The sequence below is a fragment of the Helicoverpa zea genome, chromosome 22 (genome assembly GCF_022581195.2).
Source record: "Helicoverpa zea isolate HzStark_Cry1AcR chromosome 22, ilHelZeax1.1, whole genome shotgun sequence".
NCBI classification, from domain to species: Eukaryota; Metazoa; Arthropoda; class Insecta; order Lepidoptera; family Noctuidae; genus Helicoverpa; species Helicoverpa zea.
In genome coordinates, this window is record NC_061473.1 from 6293323 (window position 1) to 6317449 (window position 24127).

A 24127-nucleotide genomic window follows, 5' to 3' on the forward strand; every position below is an offset into this window, starting at 1 on the left:
CAACGGGTGAATAACCTTTATGTTCAGTTTGTTAGATTTCAGATGCACTTGCTAGCTTTAGTTTAGAAATTAAACCTATTTATAAAAATCATAATGCTTTGCAGAGTAAAAATAAATGATTGGGAAAGAAACACCAAAATATAATACCGTGTAAAATATGGTAAATGTAAACGATAAGCACGTAAAAAAGAAAAACAAGATTATGCAGCCAATATAGATGAAATATATTTTATTGCTGATCAATTCTTTAACAAATAACACATAGACTTAGAACCAGAAATAACAAAATAAATACCTAATCCACGGTAAACAAGAGCAAACGAAAGAAATGCAGTCAGGATAATAGTCTATCTATAAACACGAAATTTCTATACATTTACAAGTTTTATGGTTAAGTTCATTTGAATTTTACACAGATATACATTATTGTAACTATACAGTTCGATGATTATTCCACGTATAACATCATTTTTATTCAAGTATCTAATTTGCCTATACCTGAATTTGAACTAAATTAAAATTGTACTAAAAATACTAACACCCTCCCGGTAGCCGGGCGCGGAGGCCGCAGATTTAATATAATGCTTTAGAAAAATATCGTTTTTATGAAACAAGTGAGAGACCAAAGAGTCGCGGAGCTAGGTTCTTCCAACCTATAAATGCACGTATTTTAAACACCAGTCACCGAAAAAAGGAATGTTCGAAAATTGTAACTTTCTAAACGTAGTCTTTGGTTGAAGCGACCCGTCGCCTCAACCTGTGAACGAATTGGAAAGCTAGAAAGAATCATTTCACTGTCCGTCTTTTGATTTTTCTCACTTTGCCGCTTTTCGAGGGCTTGGATTTGAGGGATATACTATCTAGATTTGGTAGTTCCGCGTCGGGCTTGTCGCGTGGCACGGGGTTATCGTTGGCGTCGTGGTCGCTGTCCAGCCCGTTCTCCATGCGCACGGTGTTCGCATGCGCGTTGTGCGGCGGACTCACGTCCATGTCATCGGAGTCCGAGTCCTGGTAGTTCCCGTTAGTCTCCGCTCTCTTGTACTGGAAGGTCCGCCTATAGTTGACATCTTCATCAGATTCGGCTGTCGCTTTAACTTTGTACCGTCGGTTAATGTTCTGGAGGGATTGGTTTTTCTGCAGTTCTCCGTGTATTGTGTCTCTGATGTTCATTTCGGAGGTGGATTTCGTGCAGTACTCCTCCTTGTCCGACTCTGAGTATTTCCTGGAGAGCCGTCTCTCGAAGGTGTCGTCGTGGAAGATGGGCGGCGGGGCGGGGGTGATGGGAGACTTGAGCCGGACCTCGGGGCCTCCGCCGTAGATGCTCGTGAAGAACCGCCACAGTTCCTCGCTGAGCTGGGCGTGGTCGGAGCCCGGTTTTATTGTTAAAGTCGTCACGCCGTCGATTTCCTGAAAACATAGGTGTAAATGTTTATAAAAGTTCAAATACCTAATTTTACTGTTAGAAAGATCATATACCATAGGTGCAGTAAATTACATTAGTAAATTAGTTTTTTAATCCTCACACATATTTTCACATATTTTGACGACTTTTAAGGGTGTATATTATAAAAATCTTACTGGTATCCAAATTTTCATCTGAAAAGCAGCAATTCAAGACAAGGGCTTGTCCTGTTTACACATGTAGACAGTCCATTTATCGAGGAAGTCTATAGGTTTTTTACGCAGCTGCTCGAACTACAAGAAAGCTATTTTATAATAAGAAGTACCTGTTTGCTAACGATGCCGGAGTTATCAACGGGCGGGGGCGGCTGCTGCGTCTTGTTGCGCACGAACGCTTGCCACTGCCGGAACCAGTGCATACTGATGCCGTAGATAGCGTGGGGTCGCTCCTGTTCCTATAACATGTACAAATATTATGTTAAATATTCAGTAGGGGATAATTTTACCTAGGTCAACTTTGACATACTCAAATGTCACTCAAAGGCGGTTTGCTCCATCTAACCGTTTACTTGGCGCCCATTAGTTGGTCATTTCACAGCAGCTTATGCTTTTGTTATGCTTAAAGTTACATAGTGAAATCTCAGTTAACTGTAACAATAACCAAACCATAACCAGCAATCAAATCTCCGATCTGACCAATGGGCGACTGGTTGACAGCTGGCTATGGTAAGGTTATCGATATAGTTACATGGTGCAACCCACCCCTTCGAGTTCTACTTAAAGTATTTCTGTCGCAGAAATTTAAGTCAATGTGACAAAGACAGAATGATGTTTGAGCAGTACTTAAATCAGTATTTGGCAATTTGAAAACGCCGCTTATATGGAGTGAGAGAGTGTGATTGTAAGAGATTAGTAATATTTGTTAAAGTTAATACCCTATTTCTGTCCCAGCGCTGCGAGCAAATTAAACAAATAAAAACAATTATTTTTGGAAAATATAAACTTTTCATGTTATTTCGACAACAGTTTGACAGTGAAAAACGCACTCCCTTAAGGAGAGTTTAGATGAAGACTGATGAGAACTGCTTTCGGCGCCATTTTTAGGGTTCCGTATCCAAAGGGTAAAACGGGACCCTATTGTTTTCGCTCCTCTGTCCATTCGTCTGTCCATCTGTCATCAGGCTGTATCTCATGAACCGTGATATTTAGAGAGTTGAAATTTTCACAGATGATATATTTCTGTTGCCGCTGGAAAATTTGAAATTGAATTTTTTTTTTCAAACAATGTAAATAGAATAAATATGTGCGAGAATTAGAACAAAATGTCAAAAATTATTAAATGATCCTCCCGCTGTGGGTTAGCAGCGGTGAGGGAGTGTCAGACTCTTTGTTCAGGTGATAAGGTCGACGTTTCTTTGGCTAGTTTTTGAATGAAACAACGTGTGGCTTGCTCAATTATCTATTGGACACTAACGATGGACGACAAATGAGGGCCTACTACAGATGTGTATAAATGCATAGCTATATGCAACAGTTTTGAACCAAACATACCGCCCACCAAAAGGGCTTACAGGCCTTTTCAAAAATGCTTAACATGCAATTAGAATAGGTACAATTTATGACTTATTGTTACTCAATTTACGGTTAAACTAAGACTACTAGTGATGTGAAACTTAGGTATGTTAAATGTATAACTTAATGAGCATTTTAACAATAACAAACTTATAACTAAAGTTATATAAATCTGAGCTTACACATAAAGGTTAATTAATGGTTATGCTAAATTAGTTACACTTCATTAGGTACTAACTGGTAATGCACATAAGTTTGAGACTGATCTCTGTGTTAATTTACCATTATAACGTACTGTATATACTCGTGTTATTCCGTCTTGTCCAGGGTGTTTCTGCATTATCCGAGCCAATGCCCATTTGCTCGGAGGCATATTTATATTTTTGATCAATACAATGTCACCGACTTCGAATTCTTTGCTTCTTTTCAGCCATCTTGTTCTTTGGTTGAGACGCGACAGGTATTCCGTTTGCCACCGTTTCCAAAATCCTTGAACCAGTCGTTGTGTATGTTGCCATCTGGATAGCTCATTCATATTGGCTGTGGTATAGTCACGATCTGGTATGTTAATTAGTGCTTCACCGACAAGGAAATGTCCAGGTGTGAGTACTTGTATGTCGTCGATCAAATCCACATCAGTATTAATCGGTGTTAGGGGGCGAGAATTGAGGCAGGCTTCTATCTGTGTGAGTGTTGTAGTGAATTCTTCGTATGTTAAATTCATAGTTAATATTTTTCGTAGGTGTTGTTTAACAGATTTAACGCCAGCCTCCCAAAGTCCTCCAAAGTTTGGGCTATATGGTGGTGTAAAGTGCCACTGAGTTCCTTCATTTGCTAAGTGGTCAGCTATGGGACCGGGTACTTGTAATTCCGCCTCTTTCCACATTCTACATAATTCTTTATTAGATGCCACGAAGTTCGTGCCGTTATCGCTCCAGATTTCAGTACATTTTCCTCTTCGGGCCACGAACCGTCTGAATGCTGCGATGAAGGCATCGGCTGTCAGCTCGCTAACTAGCTCCAAATGTATAGCCTTTACAGCCATACAAACAAAGATGCATATGTATGCTTTGCGAGTTTTTGCGCCTCTTCCCTTGCAAGTTAATACATACACAGGCCCAGCAAAATCCACTCCACTTCGGGCAAAAGGACGACAAGGAGTCACCCGTGCTTCAGGTAAGTCACCCATTATTTGTTGTCTGCTAGCAGCTCGTTGCCGTGTACAGGTAAGACATCCGTGAATATATTTCTTCACCAGACGTTTGCAGCCAACAATCCAGTATTTACTCATCAGGTAAGTAATCATCAGGTTTATTCCTCCATGCATTGTTTTCAGGTGTGCGTCGGCCAACACTAATGATACAAAGTTATTTTTCTTGCCAAGTATCACAGGATATTTTAGGTTCTCATCGACGTCTGCGTTTCTTAACCTTCCGCCCACCCTGAGGATATTTTGTCCATCTAAGAATGGGTTCAGTGACTTCAGAATGCTATTGGTTTTTAAATTTAAATTTTGTTTTATTCTTTTAATTTCTTCAGAAAATTCTTCTTCCTGTACTCTTTTTATACAGTACTCCAGAGCATTTTGCAGTTCTTCTGTTGTCATCTCCCGACTCAGCCTCTCAGGATGTATTTTCATATTTAGGAATCTTTTACAGTGTACTATAACTCTCAATAATTCCGCAAGGGTATCGTATTCTTCAAATTTCAGGGATTTTTCCACTTCTTCTATAGCATTTACATATGACTGTATAGGTTTCCTTCTTTCTAGATTTATGGTTGACCGTGACGGCTTTGTGAATTCTATAGTTTCTTCTGTAAGCCAGGCAGGGCCATTCCACCATAACTTGTTTTGTTGCAGTTCGGATAAAGATGATCCTCTTGACGCTATATCTGCTGGATTATGTGCCGACTGGACATGAAACCATTGGCTACTGCTTTGATTTTCTAGTATCTCGACTACTCTATTTGCGACGAATGGCTTCCATCGGTTTGGTTCCCCGACCAGCCATGCCAATACTATGGTTGAGTCAGTCCATGCGAACACATTCTGTGAGGGGATTCTCATGGCTTGACTCACTTTGGTAAGTAATTTAGCTAGCAACGTAGCTCCACTTAGTTCGAGGCGAGGTAGTGAAATGGTCTTGACAGGAGCTACCTTCGTACGTGATGCAATGAGATTTATCTTTGTGTCACCTTCCTTTGTTTGTGTACGGCAGTAAACCACAGCTGCATATGCTTTTTCAGACGCATCGCAAAACCCATGTAATGTTATTTGTTCCTTCTCAGTGTAAATGGTGTTCAACCAACGTCTGATTCTTACTTGATTAATATTTTCTAAGTCCTTTCTGATAAACTTCCATTGTTCTTTCAGTTCTTTACTTATTTCTTGGTCCCATCCCATTCCTTCTAGCCACAATTTTTGTACTAGAATTTTTGCTGTTACGATCACTGGTGCTATCCACCCTAGTGGATCAAACAATTTTTGCAAATCTGAAAGAATAGTTCTTTTTGTTATGTGATCTGATGATATAGGTTCTAGTTGTAGTTGATAATTAAACTCGTCTTTTCCGAGATTCCATGTCAGACCAAGAGCTTTTATGGTGCCGTCTAGCTTCAAGTCTATGTTGGCCTTTGTAGTGACTTTGTTGGTGTCTATAGATTTAAGAAACTCGGTATCATTGGATGCCCATTTTTGAAGTTCAAAGCCTCCTCGTTTCAGAATAGTGATGATTTGCTTACTGATACGAATCGCTTCTTCTGTCGTGTCGCAGCCTGAAGTCAGATCGTCTACGTAAAAATCTTCACGGATGATTCTGCCAGCTTCAGGATATTGTTCACCCTCATCTTCTGCAAGTTTAATTAACGTTTTTATGGCAAGGTACGGTGCAGATGCGGTACCGAACGTAACTGTTTTCAATCTGTAGTCCTTGACTTCAGGCGGTATGCAGTTTGGACCAAGATCTGGTCTAACGCTACCACGCCATAAGATTCTCTGGTAATCTGTGTCTTCCTTATCAACCAGCACCATTCTATACATTTTGATGACGTCACTTGCAAAACACACCTTATGCATGCGCCATCTCATTATTATACTTCGCATATCCTCTTGCAGTACCGGACCGATCATGAGTTCGTCGTTCAAAGATATGCCATTCGTTCCTTTGCATGAGGCATCAAATACGACTCTGAGTTTGGTGGTCTCTTTATCCGTTCGAACTACAGCGTGATGTGGTAGATAAATACACCGGTTATTCACTTCATCTTTTGGAACTTCTTCCATGTGTCCCATTGTAAGGTATTCTTCTAATACTTTGTCGTACTCTTCTCTTAGTTCAGGTTCCTTTTGAAGTCTCCTTTCTTGTTGAATAAGGCGGTTCATTGCAATTTGTCTCGTATTACCATCCTTTGCTTTTGGTTCATTGTTACGAAATGGTAGTCTTACAACGTACTGTCCATGGCTGTTTCTTCTATGCGTATTTTCGTAGAAGCTTTCACATTGCTTTTCTTCTTTTGTGTATATCCTCTTTGAATCTGGTTCTATTTCCCAGAGTGTTTTCAATAAGTCTTCTCCTATGATATGATGATGCATAACAAGAACCGATTCTGTCTGTTGTTCTCCATCCTCCACCTTTCCGAATAAAATCCAGCCAAGGTTTGTTTTGTGTGCACATGGTGACCCTGGCGGACCCTTGATTAACCGGTTCTGTACAATTTGGGCGTACACGTCCACCCCCAAAAGCAAATCAATAGACCCTGGCTGACAGTAGTTAGGGTCAGCCAGAACTAGTCCTTCTAGATGAGGCCAATTGCTTGTGATGATTGTGCGGGATGGTATTTTAGTAGTCAGTGGCTTTGACATAACATACGTTCTAACTTCCAGGTTAAAATCTTCACACCTTGATTGTACATTTATCTGAACTACTTGTTTAATATCCTCTCTCGTTGATCCCACACCTACAACTGTACCTTTGATAGGGTATCGCTTAGCTCTGAGTTGTTGTGCTGCTCGTTCGCTAATAAAACTCGCTTGTGAACCTTGGTCGATTAAAGCTCGTAATATTGTTGTATAATTGTCTTCACTTGTCACCTTTACGATTGCAGTTGCCAGCAGCGACGTGCTTTGTTTTGTAGAAACGTGTGATGTCACCATTGTAATGTCCTTCTCTGTTTCTTCCATCTTCTCCACGTTAGTATGTAATGTCACTTCGGGTTGTTTGGTTTCAGTGCTGCCCGTTGTGCTTGCTTTTGTTGTGCTCTCTTCTTTGTTTTCATGAAGAAGTGAATGGTGACGTCTCTTGCATATTCTACAACATGTTGGTATACGACAGTACCTCACAGAGTGTCCGGGTGCGAGGCAGTTGAAACACAGATTGTTCATTTTTATGAACTCGCTTCTTTGTGCTGGTGATTGTTGTCCGAACTCCTTGCAGTGGCTAAGCGTGTGGTTTTCTTTACATATTCGACACAATTTACTGCCCTCCATTTTAGTTGCTGCGTGAAATGACTTTTCTCGAACATGAACTGAACTTGGCTTTTGTTTGGTCGGTTCTGTAAGTTCTAGCGTACGAAATCGGCATTCGAGGAATTTCCGAAACATGTCGAGTGAGGGTAGGCTATCGGCTTCTTCACAATTGCTGCTTACATAATTTTCCCAGTCTTTGTGTGTTTCACAGTCTAGTTTCTGCACTATGACGAATATTATCATAGGGTCCCAGTTGTCAGTCTTCACATTCAAATTGTTAAATTGATGTAAACATTCAAACGTTGTATCCAGTAAATTCTTGATAGAACTGGAATTACCCACGGTAATTTTCTTAAGCGAGAAGAATCTTTTCATAACTGCGTCGACATTTATACGTTTATTGCCATACCTTGCTTTTAAAATGTCCCAAGCTTGTTCGTAGTTCGAATCTGTCACTTGTATATGTTTTAAAATCGACGCGGCTTCTCCATTGAGACTTGTTTTCAAATAATGCAATTTTTGTACATTACTTAACGACGCGTTCTTATGAACAAGGCTATTAAATAAATCATGGAACGATAACCACTCTTCATATTGTCCACTATACGTAGGTAGCTGTATTTTCGGCAAAACCACTCGTGTTTGTTGAACTTCACTAGGAATATGCGCTGAATCACTAATCACTGGTTGGCACGCTAATAAATCCTTCAAGTCAGTCATCAAATTTAAATACAACTCTTCATGTTCAAAATATTCTTCTTTAACTATGTAAGGTATTTTGTCAGCTTTCTCCTTCGGTACGCTTCGCATTAGTTCGCTGTAAGCCTGTTTGTATTCGTTCCAATAATCCTCTACACATTTAATGCGGACTTCAATATAATTTCGTTGGGCTAATCTAGCCTTTGGAGACTTCTTTATATTGATACGGGTCTTCTCCAAAGCACGTGCAAGGCGTTCTATAACACTCATCGCTTCTTCCACTTCCATCGTATAAACAAACGTTAATAAATGTTAATAACCTTTCGTAATAATTAAGCACTTTGTAGAAAAACTCAAACACTTGGGTCGCCTTATCGCAATCTCTTTGTTCTCGGACGGCCGGCGATGTCGGCAGCGATGTCTGGTATCCGGATCGATTAAGGACCATATGTTCAGGTGATAAGGTCGACGTTTCTTTGGCTAGTTTTTGAATGAAACAACGTGTGGCTTGCTCAATTATCTATTGGACACTAACGATGGACGACAAATGAGGGCCTACTACAGATGTGTATAAATGCATAGCTATATGCAACAGTTTTGAACCAAACACTCTTACTGACTAAAAACCGTCGTGTTCCGTCGTAGGCCTTTTATGTACCAGGGCCGGGGTAACTCTTTCGACACACAATCCCGCAACCCCGGCAGGCCTTGGCCCTACGGGGCCCCGCTGGGGTTGCTGGCGACGCTGACAAGGGTTTGTCGTCTATCTAGACATGAGCTATGAGCCTCCCGAACCGCCTAGAGACCTAATGTACTCTCACTCACCTGGAAGCTAGCGTGCAGCTCACAGAAGGCGGCGAGCTCCCGCGCGCGGCGCGTGCGCAGGCGCTGCGCCGCGCGCGCGCACACGCCGCACTCGTGCACGTGCGACACCGCCGGACCGCCGCCGAAACTGTGGATACAAATTATATTATTTATTCCTGATTAACGCAAAATCCTTCTCTGTGTGAGAGGAGGCCTGTGCCCAGCAGTGGGACGATAAAAAGGCTGTGACTGCAAGGCCGGCAATACACGGACCGCTTGAAGCAGTCAGGGGTGACAGCTTCAAGCTGTCCACTGCAGAGTTTTATGGACGCACACACACAAACCGCTAGAACAGTTGCAACTGCTTCGGGCGGTCGACAGCACGGCGAATTTTCATTGTGCGGTCAAGCAGTCGCCAGCCACACACTGACTGCTCGAGCGTAGCCTCCACCGCTTTTCATTCAAAATCCACGGTGTTACTTATTTGAAATTGCCCACCAGTTATGACTGACAGCTTCAAGTTGTAGACTCTTGACTGCAAGAACGGTCTGTGTTTGTTGATAACTGGGTAACTGATCTAGCAGTCCGTCTATGGGGCCTAACTGTATTTATTTCTTTATTACTAGCAATACAAGGGTCTATAGGAAATACAAATACACAAAATATAACATCATACATAACAATATTGACTGTTGAAAAAAAAAAACAATGGTATTATTGAAAAATTTATAAATAAATACTAATTCGTAGCTTGGTAACAGCCGCGCGGATCGATGGATCATAAGGCAAGCCATTGGCCCGGTTGGTCATGTTCTTCTATGTTTTGGAAGGTACTAAAATTACTGGGTCCCAGCTGTCATTTAAGTATTTTTGGCAGTCGTTACGGGTAACCAGAAGTCTAGAAAGTCTGGCAATCAATCATAATAAAGTATTGCCCGGATTACTAGGTTGAAGAGGTTAGATAGACTGGAAACCAAGTCCAACATAGTTGAGACAACGCTAGGAAGATGATGAGGAGGCAAGGCAGATAATGAGGCCGCTAGGGGATGGTATACTGTCGCGGTCTCGCCTCACACCACCGTGCCAGCACACGAAGTCGCTGTAGTGTACAGAGTGCGTGTTGAGCAGCGGCTAGGCGGATGGTATACTGACTGCAGATAGAGGAACTCCCAGAGCGGCTGCGGCACGAGCGCGGCGAGGTGGTGCAGGTGTCGCTGTAGTGTACAGAGTGCGTGTTGAGCAGCGGCTAGGCGGATGGTATACTGACTGCAGATAGAGGAACTCCCAGAGCGGCTGCGGCACGAGCGCGGCGAGGTGGTGCAGGTGTCGCTGTAGTGTACAGAGTGCGTGTTGAGCAGCGGCTAGGCGGATGGTATACTGACTGCAGATAGAGGAACTCCCAGAGCGGCTGCGGCACGAGCGCGGCGAGGTGGTGCAGGTGTCGCTGTAGTGTACAGAGTGCGTGTTGAGCAGCGGCTAGGCGGATGGTATACTGACTGCAGATAGAGGAACTCCCAGAGCGGCTGCGGCACGAGCGCGGCGAGGTGGTGCAGGTGTCGCTGTAGTGTACAGAGTGCGTGTTGAGCAGCGGCTAGGCGGATGGTATACTGACTGCAGATAGAGGAACTCCCAGAGCGGCTGCGGCACGAGCGCGGCGAGGTGGTGCAGGTGTCGCTGTAGTGTACAGAGTGCGTGTTGAGCAGCGGCTAGGCGGATGGTATACTGACTGCAGATAGAGGAACTCCCAGAGCGGCTGCGGCACGAGCGCGGCGAGGTGGTGCAGGTGTCGCTGTAGTGTACAGAGTGCGTGTTGAGCAGCGGCTAGGCGGATGGTATACTGACTGCAGATAGAGGAACTCCCAGAGCGGCTGCGGCACGAGCGCGGCGAGGTGGTGCAGGTGTCGCTGTAGTGTACAGAGTGCGTGTTGAGCAGCGGCTAGGCGGATGGTATACTGACTGCAGATAGAGGAACTCCCAGAGCGGCTGCGGCACGAGCGCGGCGAGGTGGTGCAGGTGTCGCTGTAGTGTACAGAGTGCGTGTTGAGCAGCGGCTAGGCGGATGGTATACTGACTGCAGATAGAGGAACTCCCAGAGCGGCTGCGGCACGAGCGCGGCGAGGTGGTGCAGGTGTCGCTGTAGTGTACAGAGTGCGTGTTGAGCAGCGGCTAGGCGGATGGTATACTGACTGCAGATAGAGGAACTCCCAGAGCGGCTGCGGCACGAGCGCGGCGAGGTGGTGCAGGTGTCGCTGTAGTGTACAGAGTGCGTGTTGAGCAGCGGCTAGGCGGATGGTATACTGACTGCAGATAGAGGAACTCCCAGAGCGGCTGCGGCACGAGCGCGGCGAGGTGGTGCAGGTGTCGCTGTAGTGTACAGAGTGCGTGTTGAGCAGCGGCTAGGCGGATGGTATACTGACTGCAGATAGAGGAACTCCCAGAGCGGCTGCGGCACGAGCGCGGCGAGGTGGTGCAGGTGCGGGGCGCGGTCGGGCCTCACGCCGCCGTGCCAGCACACGAAGTCGCTGTTGTCTATGGGGCCTGGTTCCGCCCATGTGTTGAATCTAAACACAAATACACAAGCATCATCAAATTAATTTCAGCTGTCATATGAACATCTCTGGCAGTCGTTAAGGTAGAATTTCGTGGGTCGCGGCTTACGCATCCGCGCGCGGCTTACGACAGTCGTCGGCCGCGCGCGACAATAGTCAACCTATGAAAATGTATGGCGCCGCTGCCGAGGCTCGCGACAGTCGCGCGCGGCCGACGAAATTCGTAAGCCGCGCGCGGCATTGTGTTGAAATTAGTAGATTTTGTTCGTCCGTTCCCTCTAGTCGAAGTGCTAATTGATATCCTTGAAGAAGAAGAGGATGACGTATTGCTGTGGCTGTATTATGAAAATAGATTACCAATCGACCCTATTTTTAAAAAGTAGAAATGATGAAGGATACTACCCAATACTGATTCAAAAGCATTTGTATTGTAATGAAAACAAAAGGAAGTTTTGCCGACTAAATAAAAAACGATTCAATTCTGGTTTTACTAAAATTATATAGATGTTACTAAGCGCTAGACCATGTTGAGATGCATACGGCCGCGCGCGGCTTACGAAATTCGTCGGCCGCGCGCGACTGTCGCGAGCCTCGGCAGCGGCGCCATACATTTTCATAGGTTGACTATTGTCGCGCGCGGCCGACGACTGTCGTAAGCCGCGCGCGGCTGTCGTAGCCGCTATCCACGGAATTCTACCTTTACGGGTAATCAGAAGCCAGTAAGTGTCTTCATTTTTAGGCCCTTCGACTAAAACGAGCGTGAACGCAAAACACTGCGGGAAGCGGGGAAGCCGTCACGCTCGGGGAACATCTCTATGATATCACATAAGAAAGCACTCGGAGCACATCCGCGTCGGGCACCCGGTTAACGCAGCGAATGCGTGTAAGTACACAGTCACTGGTGTCTTGGTACTGTTACCTCGCCTAAAATCATGCTAAGACTCTGCTTCAAAGTAAAAGTCATTTACTATTTGTAAACATGGGTAATTGTACGGGTGTTGCATTTACAAAACTTACATATTCTACCGTCACATGAGCATACAAATTATATAAAATTTTAGTCTCAAAATTGAGAGGCTGATGCTTTAACCACTAGGCTACCACGACAAACATGCAAATAATATTTTTTAAATTTTTATTAATTTTCTTTGCTAATGTACTGTAACAACTTACTTGTTGATCCACTGCTTGGAGATGTAGAACTTGATATCGTTGGGCTCGACGCTCGTTGACTCTAATATTTCAGCAGCCTTCTGCCGTAACGTTGCCATTTGCGGATTCACTTTCCTGTTAATTGGTAGGATAAAAACAAAAGTTAAATATTAAGTATAGATTTTTTAAAAAGAACGTAGATTTTCGTCATATCGAAACCCATATACAAGGTGTTGATTTGCATTTGTGCCGTAGTTCAGGAGGAGGACATACAATACGTAAATAATCGATTGGAATTACAGTAGATGGGAAATAACTAATATGCACTGCTTTTTTTGTCATTGTAATGTCGTGGTATTTCCGAAGTAATCCAATTTTATGAGTGATCGTTGCGTATGCTTTGTGTTTGCGTTTGTGTGAGGGTGCAGCACGGTTTTAACGCCAGTAACATACGCGCCAAGTTTAAATAAGGCTAGATGACATTTACGGAATTCCGAAAAAAAATTAAAGAAAAAAAATTACGTACCAATTTTTTTATTGATTTGGGTCGAGAATCATTAGCATAATTACCTCCTTGAATATGGCACGGATGCAAATCAACAGCTTGTATTTCTTTGAATAAAGTAATTTTGGAAATATTATAATTTGACTGCCTCGGTGATCTAGTTGTCACAATACCGCGACTGCTGTGCACGAGGTCTTGGGTTCGATTCCCGGGTAGGGCCGAAATAGCTTAGGGTTTCAGAAACTTTCATAAAGCAGCCTGGAGGCAGCCGCGGATCTAGGGGGAGGGGGGGCAAGCCGGGGCCCATGCCCCGGGCGGCAAAATCAGGCGGCTTCCTGGTTTTAAATCCTACATCACAGATTACCATAATAGTTACCTATAGAGCCGTCTTAACCTATGGTGCAGTGTCCGAATAACCCGGGCGCCTCGGTCTCAGGGGCGCCGCGGGACGCCCCACCACCAGGAAATTTCGATGAAATTACACCCGTTTGATAAGGACATTCCATTGTATCATGATACTGACAAGCAAAGTTTCTAAAAAAGTCGCCGTCGCTTTGTTTAATTGATCATTTTAATTATTTTTCACTTTTAACATTCTCCAACTAAGTGAAAAAATTCTCGCTCGCTACGCTCGCGGCTAAATGACTATTTATGTCCTGTTTTTCTGATGGTTTATTATTTTTATTGACGCACCGAATCAACGAACACAAGTGGCACTCGCTCTAATCACGGTTTCTTTTTATTTGTACATAATTCCTAGTTTAATTTGTGAGTCTTCAAACAAATAACTAAAAAAAGTTCGCGCTCGCTACGCTCGCGACTACTTGTTGCATTACAATGTACGTACTTTTGTGTCGTAGACTCAAAAAATTTCGCGCTCGCTTCGCTCGCGCAATATTACACAGCCATTACCTTGTTGACTCCATAAGTCAAATCCACGCTGTCTTACCTTTTATAAGTCAAATGTAGCAAAAAAATATTTATGGAGTCCTCAAAAACAAAAAAGTTTGCGCTTCCGATTGCTTGTTACTTTACAGTGCTTTTTAAAACTTATTAACTTTTTGTGTACATTAATCTGTCTCGACTTTCATAACCTGGCCAACTGTTTGAGCCTGCAATGATTTGGACACATTTTTTAAGTCCTTTACCTACCAAAAAGTGATTTTCGTTGGTGGAAATAAACATAAGTAGGTAGGCGGGGCGGCATTTTTCAGTTTTTGCCCCGCCTAAAAAAAAAATAAGATCCGGGGCTGCCTGGAGCACATCATTATCATGATTATTTATGGTCGTCGAACGTGTACCAGGAGCGTCCGTTTCTCGCCACGCAAGTGTAATGGCAGCCCGCTGTTCCCGTTATATTTGTTAACTTGTTTATTAGTTACTTACCTATAGAAGAGCACATAAGCCTCGCAGTGCGGCAGGTGATGGTACGGCAGCGGCTGCACACAGTGGTCGTCGAACGTGTACCAGGAGCGTCCGTTTCTCGCCACGCAAGTGTAATGGCCGCCGCCCGCTGTTCCCGCGTGACAGATTACTGCGCATAGCTCGTACCGTGATATTTTTGATGTGCAGTCTGTAATTATGGTATAATTTGAGAAAAAAATATGGGAACCTTGGGTACTGCTATACTTCTAAAGAAAAGTGGTGTACATGTGTAGCATAAATGTAGCAGTACACCTTTATACAAAATTCTCCGGAGTCACTGAACCGACTACAACAATTCTTTCACTGTTAACAAGCCACACTACTATAACCGGATGACAAATTCAATATTCTATCCAGGTACCGTTTGATATAAAAAATGTTCTATAAAAAATTGTACATCATTTTGTGAACGAAATGGACCACTTTCACATCGGCATAAAAGGATTGTTATTCCAAATCACGACTGAAAATGTAAATTAAAATTTCAATTATCTATAATACTCAGTATTTTTTCACAGTTAACTTAATAATTTAAAAAACAAATACATAAAAACCTCACCTTTATGCGTATAAGGCGCCATATTCAAGTCATTAATAGGGAAGGACACTCTAGCCCCGACCTTGGCGCTGAACATAAGCTCGTGTCGGAACCGCTTGAGGTGCACACACAGCACCTCGGGCAGTCTCACCACGCCCGACATCTTCACGCCGTTGCGGAGCTTGTTGCAGCGCGAACAACTATGTACAAGAGTTTCAACTTTATTTAAAGGGTTTTAAAGTTCATTTTCTGTCTTTTTTATAGCGCAAATGCTACAGATTTTGAGCCATATTTTTAGGGCCGTAAAGTGTATTTTAATTTTTTCTTACACATGGTGAGTTGTCTTTTTATATAGCTGTGGATATTTTGAGCCTTATTTTAAAGGTAGTTAAGTCCATTTTATCACCTGGGTAGGTTATAAGTTTGTTGCAGCGGGATCAGGTATAGTGCGATAAAGTTAATTTATGACGGCACGATAAAAGTTTTTTTTTAATTTTGTCACACCATGTAGTGAGAAGAGTTTTTTATTTGTAGCGAATCACTTATAGTTTGCAAGCCATTTTGAGCCTTATTCTTCCTGTGATAAGGCACAAAATCTACTGACTAACCTGTACATATTATCGCCCTTAAGTTCGTCAGCACTAAAGAACGCAGCGAGGCAGTCTTGTAGCGACACCACCGGCCCGTAGAACCACGACCGCAGCCAACTTAGTAGCCACCACACCTGGGTGTACACAAACATACATTACAGTTTAAATTCATATTATTATTTGACCTGGATGGACCATATATCGATGGTATAAATCACCAACCCGCATTGAGCAAGCGTGGTGATTAACGCTCAATCATTCTCCGTGTGAAAAGAGACCGCAGCCCAGCAGTAGGACGATAAAAAGGCTGATGATGTGATGTTTATTTGACACTAAGCGCATACCAGGGTCTACAATATTATTCTCATATGTCAGATGAAAGTAAAGACGGCCACAGCAGTCGTTCTTTTTAAGGAGATCAGCTAGCTGCGCAGGACATATTACAGTGCACGAGTATTCGCGCAGACACAGGTGCACTCCCTATTCCTTCACTCTCTGCGCGCAACCGACACGACCGGAGAGAGCTCACAACCAGGACCAACATTTACGTGCTCTCCAATGCACGGGTATATCAATCACCAACTTCCAGGCTCCGGGCTACGTTGTGGCGATTTTTGAAGGGTATATAATATTGTTGTCAGCTGATGGTGAAGATATACTGACCCACGACTCCTGGCCATGCGGCACGTGGTGGTTGAGGATCGGCTGCTGGCAGCGGATCACGGCCAAGTGTTCGCGTGACGGTATCGGCAGTGATAGGTCTTGGAATGTCTCCACGCGAGTTGATACCTGGTAGGAAGGTAAATAACTAAGTAAATTTTTTAAACAAACAAACATTTGTACCAGTTATAAAGTTGCAGAAAATATGATGATTACTTTTCTATGCTGGATATTAAACGCAGAATTATAGGGTTAGTGTCGTGATATCCACTGACAAAAAGATTTATCATAGAATTTATGCACTTTTAAACCAACAATCTTGGACAAGTAAACCTAAACGACAAAAAAAAATAGTTTAAAACACTAAAAAACAAGGTTGTCATGTATTGTCATCAAAACTCAGAGCGTGTGCAAAATTATATCTTAATCGAAGACCGAAAGTGTGACACATTAAGATTCCAAGATTTTCTATCACATTATCATCATGGTGCAACCATCGTATCTATTATTTAATACTTTTTAATGTATTTTTTTATTTTGTTTTGCTCCAAACACACGTTATTTCCATCTACCAACATATTCAACTCACCCTATTGCAGATAAGACACTGCACGGAAGACAGCAGCTTGCCGTCGAACACGTCGGAGATGACGCTGCGGAACCTCACGCCACCGCCCGAGCCGTCGCCGCCGCCCAGTGGGATGCCGCTCTTACTGTGAAATAAAATAGTAATTTTAAACATCATCATACCAGTTGGTGACTAAATATCAGACTGGCCTGGTTTCACTGGTTAGCGATAAAGTGTCAATAAGTTGTCAAATAGTTAATGCTATATATTAAATAAATGCTGCTTACAATTTCTTCATAACATATTGCTGTGAGAGACCTGTGAAACCAAGTTACAATTTACCTGTCAAATAAGTTCCTAACAGGCTATCACTTTATCAGTAACCGATGACACTGGCCAACAGCCTTTTGAGGAGCTTTCAACGTCCCCGTCACAGCCTAAAAACAGGTACTGGACAAAGAAGACATTTGCCCACACTCACAGCGCTATCTATCGCTAGAGTCTCAACGTATTTCAACAGTATGCACCAAGGTTAGTTGAGGTTGGTAATTTGGGCAGGATGATGTTGGTTTGCCCCATTACACCCCCTATGTATAGCCTAGCTTCTAGAATGTTCTTGGTCTATCCGAATGTATACATACTGGTGTTCAGTCCTAGTGTCAGGCGCGTCGCTGGCTCCACTGGAACATGTCTCATATCGCTCGTCAACTTCACTCGTACAGGATAGTGATGACTCCGACCCGCACAGACCTTGACTAACTCCACTACCTAACCATACCTTCACGGGTCGGACAGGGTTTTCGTAACATATTGGAATTTCGGTCGGAGATCGGTCATTAATAGGGACGCTAAACGAAACGCGGCAGAGTTCAAATAGATGGCAGCACAATCGACTAACTTCGTGCTGCGAGATTGGTGACTAACTTCATGCTACGACAGAGTCTAGCTCGTGGGGAGCCGCTGTGTCAGCGTTCACTTACCATCCTGACGTCGTAGAATGCTGACCTCCTGGCTAGGAACTGTATATCGTTTCGTTTATTCAGTGCAACTACCAAGTGATAATTATTGACGGCTTTGTTAAGTTTAACAAACGTGGTTATTGAGTCCTCGCTGTGTCTCTATTGCTCGATTTCCCTAGCAGGCCTACATGATGTCGGACTAGTGCTATGTTGATCCGACATATAATATACATACTGGTGTTCAGTCCTAGTGTCAGGCGCGTCGCTGGCTCCGCTGGAACAGGTCTCATATCGCTCGTCAGCTTCACTTGAACACGATAGTGATGACTCCGACCCGCACAGACCTTGGCTGGCTCCACGGACTGATTCCGTACCTGTGTATGGATGGAAGTCATTAGTAGGATGGTTAAATTATACTAGAGATAGTACTTTAACCCCATACAATATCTCAAATTCTAATCTCTAGAAAGCAAAATAACAGGTACATAGAATATTGAGAACGGCCGTAAATAAGTGAAATAATTGACTACGAGAATAATGAATATCTCAGCATTAATTTAGATGGTGGATTAGGCTTTATGACTTTTTCAGAATATTTAAAAAGTCTTTGAAAAAAAAACAGACTGCATTTATCTGGTCTTCAAGACCAACTAATATTAGATTAGACAATACCAGTTTTAGCTCGCGTTTTCGCCTGCATTCCGTGGCAATGATTTATGATATAATATACCGATATGAAAGCTATATTACTACAGTATTTCTTACTTTTTTACACACGCCTATGTTTTTTACATAACTTCTCACATATTCTCGTAATATAAGAATTGGTATTGTAATGTAGACTTACCATTGGGCTGCGAGTACATGTTGTACTGCAGATGGTGTGTGCCCGCGAAACTTGCAGACCGCCGGTGTCGGGACGCTATGGGCTCTTGTGTTTGCACTCTACAAAACATAGATGGCCTTACTACAAAAACTTAAACATCTGTTTTACACTTGTCTAAAAAAATTGTGGCTGCAAAAATGAACCATATGTCAACGTCATAATCTGACATTTTTTTAGACAAGTCTTAAACAGACGTTTAAAAGTTTTTGTGGTAAGACGGATAATATTTTATATGTAACAAATACTACGTTTTTTTTTTTGAGAAAGGACTAGGAACATGATTAAAATATAAAGTATCTTTATATTTTACACCAGCTGTATTCCGGGGTTTCACCCATGTCCCGTGGAAAGTACTTTATTTGCCTAGATATAATATACCCAATGTTTCTCGGGATATTGTAGCTTCCCAAGAGAGAAATAATTATTCAAATCAGTTCGTTATTTCCGTTTGGATACAACAAAACAAATTATTTAGCACCGTTGTAGAAGATAAATATGACTGTGTTGACGTACCTTAAATAGCCTTCAGTTCTAGATTCGCTATATGACGATGGTGCGGGTGATTTTCGCCTCATCCTCGCGAAAAATGGAGCGTCGCTTGCTAAAGCGTAAATAATAAAAATCATCAGTGTGTGTATATTAAAACGATAAGCAGCAGCAGGCGACAAATTGCCTCACGGCCGAATACTGAAATGCCACTTAATTTTAAGGACTGCTCAAACATCATTCTTTTTTATCACATATACATTTAAGTAGAACTTAAAATTAAGTAACGTGAGAGTGCGTCCACATCTGGCGAATGTGCCGCGAATGTGCAGCTCGCGAGCCGTTTGCTCGCTGCCCGCGAGCTGCGCGCGTGCATTTTTGTTCGTGCGCCGCTTCTGTGCCGCCCGCGCGCAGCTCGCGCGCGACCTAAGCGCCGTACACGATCAGCTCTGCCATCTTCGATAGTACTGAGCCAGTATACGGAACTGTAAGGGCGAGAACTGAGTGCGCGCAGATCGCGCGCTGCTCGCGCGCTCTATACGAGCCTTGCGTGAGTTGCGCTAAAGAGGCACACCAAACTATTGCAGTGACTGCACGCGCGCAGCTCGCAGACGGCTCGCAATCGGCTCGCGTGCTGCGCATTCGCGGCACATTCGCCAGATGTGGACGCACCCTAACGTAAGTAAGAATGTTTGAGACATTGACTTCGATATACTCGCATATTTCTAAGTCAATGTCTCAAATTATCACACTTACTTCCAAACAACTGCAAGTCGTGATGGCCTAGTGGGTAAAGGACCAACCTCTCAAGTATGAGGGCGCGGGTTCGATCCCAGGTCGGGCATGTACCAATGCAACTTTTCTAAGTTTGTATGCACTTTCTAAGTATATCTTAGACACCATTGACTGTGTTTCGGATGGCACGTTAAACTGTAGGTCCCGGCTGTCATTGAACATCCTTGGCAGTCGTTACGGGTAGTCAGAAGCCAGTAAGTCTGACACCAGTCTAACTAAGGGGTATCGGGTTGCCCGGGTAACTGGGTTGAGGAGGTCAGATAGGCAGTCGCTTCTTGTAAAGCACTGGTACTCAGCTGAATCCGGTTAGACTGGAAGCCGACCCCAACATGATTGGGAAAAGGCTCGGAGGATGATGACTTCCAAACAACTGCAAATAAAACCATAACCTATTCTACAACAATATAAAGTTTATACTGACCACCAGAGGATGCAGCCCGTCGTCTCACGTGCAGCGCACGCGTGTCCGAGTGGTCGCCGTCCGCGTCTGAGCCCAGCTTGTCTTCCGAAGTGCTGTCCCACACCTGTGTGAGGGAAATTGTGTCTTATTGTGTTGGAATAAGGGTGAGATTCAGTTGTTTCTCATAAAAACAATTGCTCTTCAGATAGATGAAGTCGGCGGAAGTGAGATTTTTGAATATCGAAATACTATTGGTTGTTTAAAATCTCGGCTCTGCTCCGTTTTGGTGGAGTTCGGACCTCATAAATGTTTGTGTACATGCAGACCGCGATTTAAGTCGTCGACAAATGTCTTAAAGGATATGAATTTGTCCAAGGGCCCGTATTAAATAAAAAAAACGTAAGTATTAACTTTTTTTTTTAATTTTAATAATGTTTTAAAATACTTGTATCTAATTAATTTACTTCGTGAAGTTTATGGGTATAATTAAAAACTTTCTTACCGGTTCTTTCAGCTCTTCGTGCAGCTGGTCCATGAAGCATCGCAAGAACTCCTGCGTGTCGTGCTGGTGGTAACCACGGAACATTGGATGTACCTGACAACATACAAACGATTCATTAGAAGAAAAATAGACATGGCAAGTTTAGAAGAGAGAATTTACGATTACCTTGAAAATCGGATATACATATATGATATAAAAAAAAAAAAAAACATTTATTCAAAATTGGCTGAAAACAGTGGCGGATTTACCAATAGGCCAAGTAGGCCAGTGCCTAAGGCGGCAGATTTAGAGGGGCGGCAAATTTACCAAATTTTTTTTTACAGATTTTTTTATATGAGTATGTGATCATGAATTTTAAATATGATGTCCTCCTAGCCGATTATCGGCTACGGCGGCTGTTCTCATGTAAGGAGATTAGCCAACTGCGCAGGACATATTATAGTGCACAAGCATTTGCGCAGACACAGGTGCACTCCCTATTCCTTCACTCTCATAGCCCGATGGGACGGCAATCCGACACGACCGGAAAGAGATCAGGCGCAGGACCGACATTGACGTGCTTTTAAAATATATTCCATGTGTGATTTTAAATATATTCCAATAGCGTTTCAATAAAAATAAAATAAAAAAATCCGCTCGCTTCGCTCGCGGTTTTTTCATCATTTCTGGTCTATTCTGCGCACTTTGAGTCCTCAATCTAACAAAAAGTTAAAGCACCGAACTAGCAAAAACAACTGACGCTCTACGTTGACGATTTCTAAGCTGTTTAGGAGGTGGAGGACTTTCGTGTACTAAAACTCAAAAATTTTCGCGCTCGCTGCGCTCGCAGCTATTTCACTTTACACTGGTTTTTTTCAAACTTGTTTGAGTATTTTTGAGTTCCAAGACTCCAAAATTTCGCGCTCGCTACGCTCGCTTGACAGTGACTTTTTTCGAATTTCTTTAGGTATTATTGCGTCCCAAAAATCACAAATTTCGCGTTGGCTACGCTCGCGGCTTCTTGTCTTTGCAGTGGTTTTTTTTCACATTTGTTTGGGTACTTTTTTTTCCCAACCCTAAAAAATTTCGCGCTCGCTACGCTCGCAACTTTTTTACTTTACGGCGGTTTTTTAAAACTTGTTTTGGTACTTTACTGTTCCAAAACTCAACAATTTCGCGCTCGCGCTCACGGCTTTTTCACTTGATACTGGTTCTTATAAAAATAGCTAGAGCTTTATAAGTTTGCAGTGATCTGTCTCCGGTTTCTTTATGTTAAACCCAGCGAAAACTACCATTAATGATTTCTACACGATTTTTAAGTACTTCAATTACAATTTTAGTCCGTGATTATATTTTGTCGTTTTTTTTTTCGGGTGCCACCTGATGCTACGCCGCCACTGATCATAGCACCCGAACGAATGAACCGATTTCAATTTAGTTTTTTTTTATTACAGGTTTTTTACGGGCGAGTGTTCTTGGACATGTTTGATGAAAATCGATTGAGCTGTTTAAAATTTACAGAGGTTTTCCGCTTTAAAGTCGCTGTCAAATAAACTTGTTAGGTCAACATTAAACTCTTCGGTACATAGCGGGTTGCAAAAATAATCTAGTAAGAGTAACTGACAGAAATATCATTAAGTTCACAATCATTAGGGGCGGCAAAAATTGAATGGCCTACTAGCGGCAAATTTCTAAATCCGCCACTGGCTGAAAAACAGCACTTTCCGAATGTGACGCCCGTCTTTCAACACCCAATGCAATAAACTCCAATGCAACACAAATGTATGTCTGTTTTTAGGACATCATAGAAGAAAAATACTTTTTGCTATAGGATGTTTAAGATTATATGTAAAAGACATTCAATTAAGGGGTTCCAAAGACAAACCATTTTAGACAGTTCTTTGGCGATACACAAATAACACATTTAATAAATAAAAGCCAAACTCAACATTTTGGACAGGTAACTGGCGATATACAAATAACACATTCTTCTTCTTTCGTGTCGATGACATGTCTTACAATGACACTAAAGTTTGTCTGCCCAATATGCCGCCACAGCGAGAGCACGATCGGACGCGCTCATTAGGTCCTCCCGCGAGCAAGTATCAGGGCACAGTGGTATAACACATTAAATAAATTAATTAAAAAGTACATATATACTTACATTGCGAATGCCATATAGAACACCGTTAGGTACAACGTAGCCTCTTGTCTTCCTACTCCACATCTCTTTTACTAATTTTTGGTATGCTCTGTGAAGGGAAAGAGTAAAATGAATAAATAGGTCCATAAATAATTCAACGGAGCAGGTTTATTATTAAGACAACCCCAAACGCGTAAAAGAGCAATAAAATATGAAAATATCTTTCATAACTCATATACTTAAAAAAAACGGTCCATTTATGAACCCGTAATGTTTAAAGTACGATCCCTTTTACGTCCCGTGGCTATACCCGTAATGTTAAAAGTATGATCCCTTTTACGTCCCGTGGCTATACCCGTAATGTTTAAAGTATGATCCCTTTTTACGTCCCGTGGCTATACCCGTAATGTTAAAAGTATGATCCCTTTTACGTCCCGTGGCTATACCCGTACTGTTTAAAGTATGATCCCTTTTTACGTCCCGTGGCTATACCCGTAATGTTTAAAGTATGATCCCTTTTACGTCCCGTGGCTATACCCGTAATGTTAAAAGTATGATCTCTTTTATGTCCTGTGGCTACGGGACTCGAAAAAATATGATGCTGCCCAAGTTTTGCCGCCACTATAGTGGCGTGCCCTGCACTGGGTTGCGACAGTCGCTCCCTCCAGGCCACCATGAGATCGCGCCGGAGCTCCGCCCGCTGCGCGACAACTTGCCGCGGCAACGGGGTTTCCCCCCGGCGCTGAGCCTCCTCGCACCAGTCGTACAGGCGCAAGAAGACCCACTAGACCTGATAACTACTATATTGTAACCTGCTGATCCCCGGCTTCTTATCAGCCGCCAGCACGGCGACGGCTGCAGCACACTCCAGGAAGTAGGAGGTGAGCGGCGCAGTGTTGCTTAGCGCCTGTAGCGCCGCGTTCATGTAGCAGGTGTTCCCCATGTTCTGCAGCCCCACGAGACCTGACGCATTCGTGTCTACGTGAGGGTCCGAATAAACCGCTAGTGTCAGTATTTATTGCAAAATAAAAGAAACAATATACGACTAT

General features: G+C 43.0%; 1 protein-coding gene across 2 annotated transcripts in view; it reads right to left on the reverse strand.

Moving 5' to 3' along the window:
• Positions 1-200: 200 nt before the first annotated feature.
• The window catches only part of LOC124641393 (ubiquitin carboxyl-terminal hydrolase 33), a 32494-nt gene continuing 8567 nt past the window's right edge, over positions 201-24127 (reverse strand). Inside the window, exons 5-21 of one of the 2 annotated variants that reach the window (XM_047179467.1) lie at positions 23891-24041; positions 23100-23187; positions 20957-21049; positions 20476-20578; positions 19287-19374; positions 18735-18832; positions 18123-18261; positions 16950-17073; positions 16364-16489; positions 15719-15834; positions 15132-15310; positions 14534-14720; positions 12664-12777; positions 11359-11502; positions 8963-9089; positions 1728-1856; positions 201-1407 (exon numbers count right to left, since the gene is read on the reverse strand). In XM_047179467.1, coding sequence (XP_047035423.1) covers positions 787-1407; positions 1728-1856; positions 8963-9089; positions 11359-11502; positions 12664-12777; positions 14534-14720; positions 15132-15310; positions 15719-15834; positions 16364-16489; positions 16950-17073; positions 18123-18261; positions 18735-18832; positions 19287-19374; positions 20476-20578; positions 20957-21049; positions 23100-23187; positions 23891-24041 — 2627 coding nt within the window. In that variant the 3' untranslated portion in view covers positions 201-786. Of the gene's footprint in view, positions 1408-1727; positions 1857-8962; positions 9090-11358; positions 11503-12663; positions 12778-14533; positions 14721-15131; positions 15311-15718; positions 15835-16363; positions 16490-16949; positions 17074-18122; positions 18262-18734; positions 18833-19286; positions 19375-20475; positions 20579-20956; positions 21050-23099; positions 23188-23890; positions 24057-24127 lie in introns of both variants that reach the window. The other variant, XM_047179466.1, reaches the window with a different exon arrangement.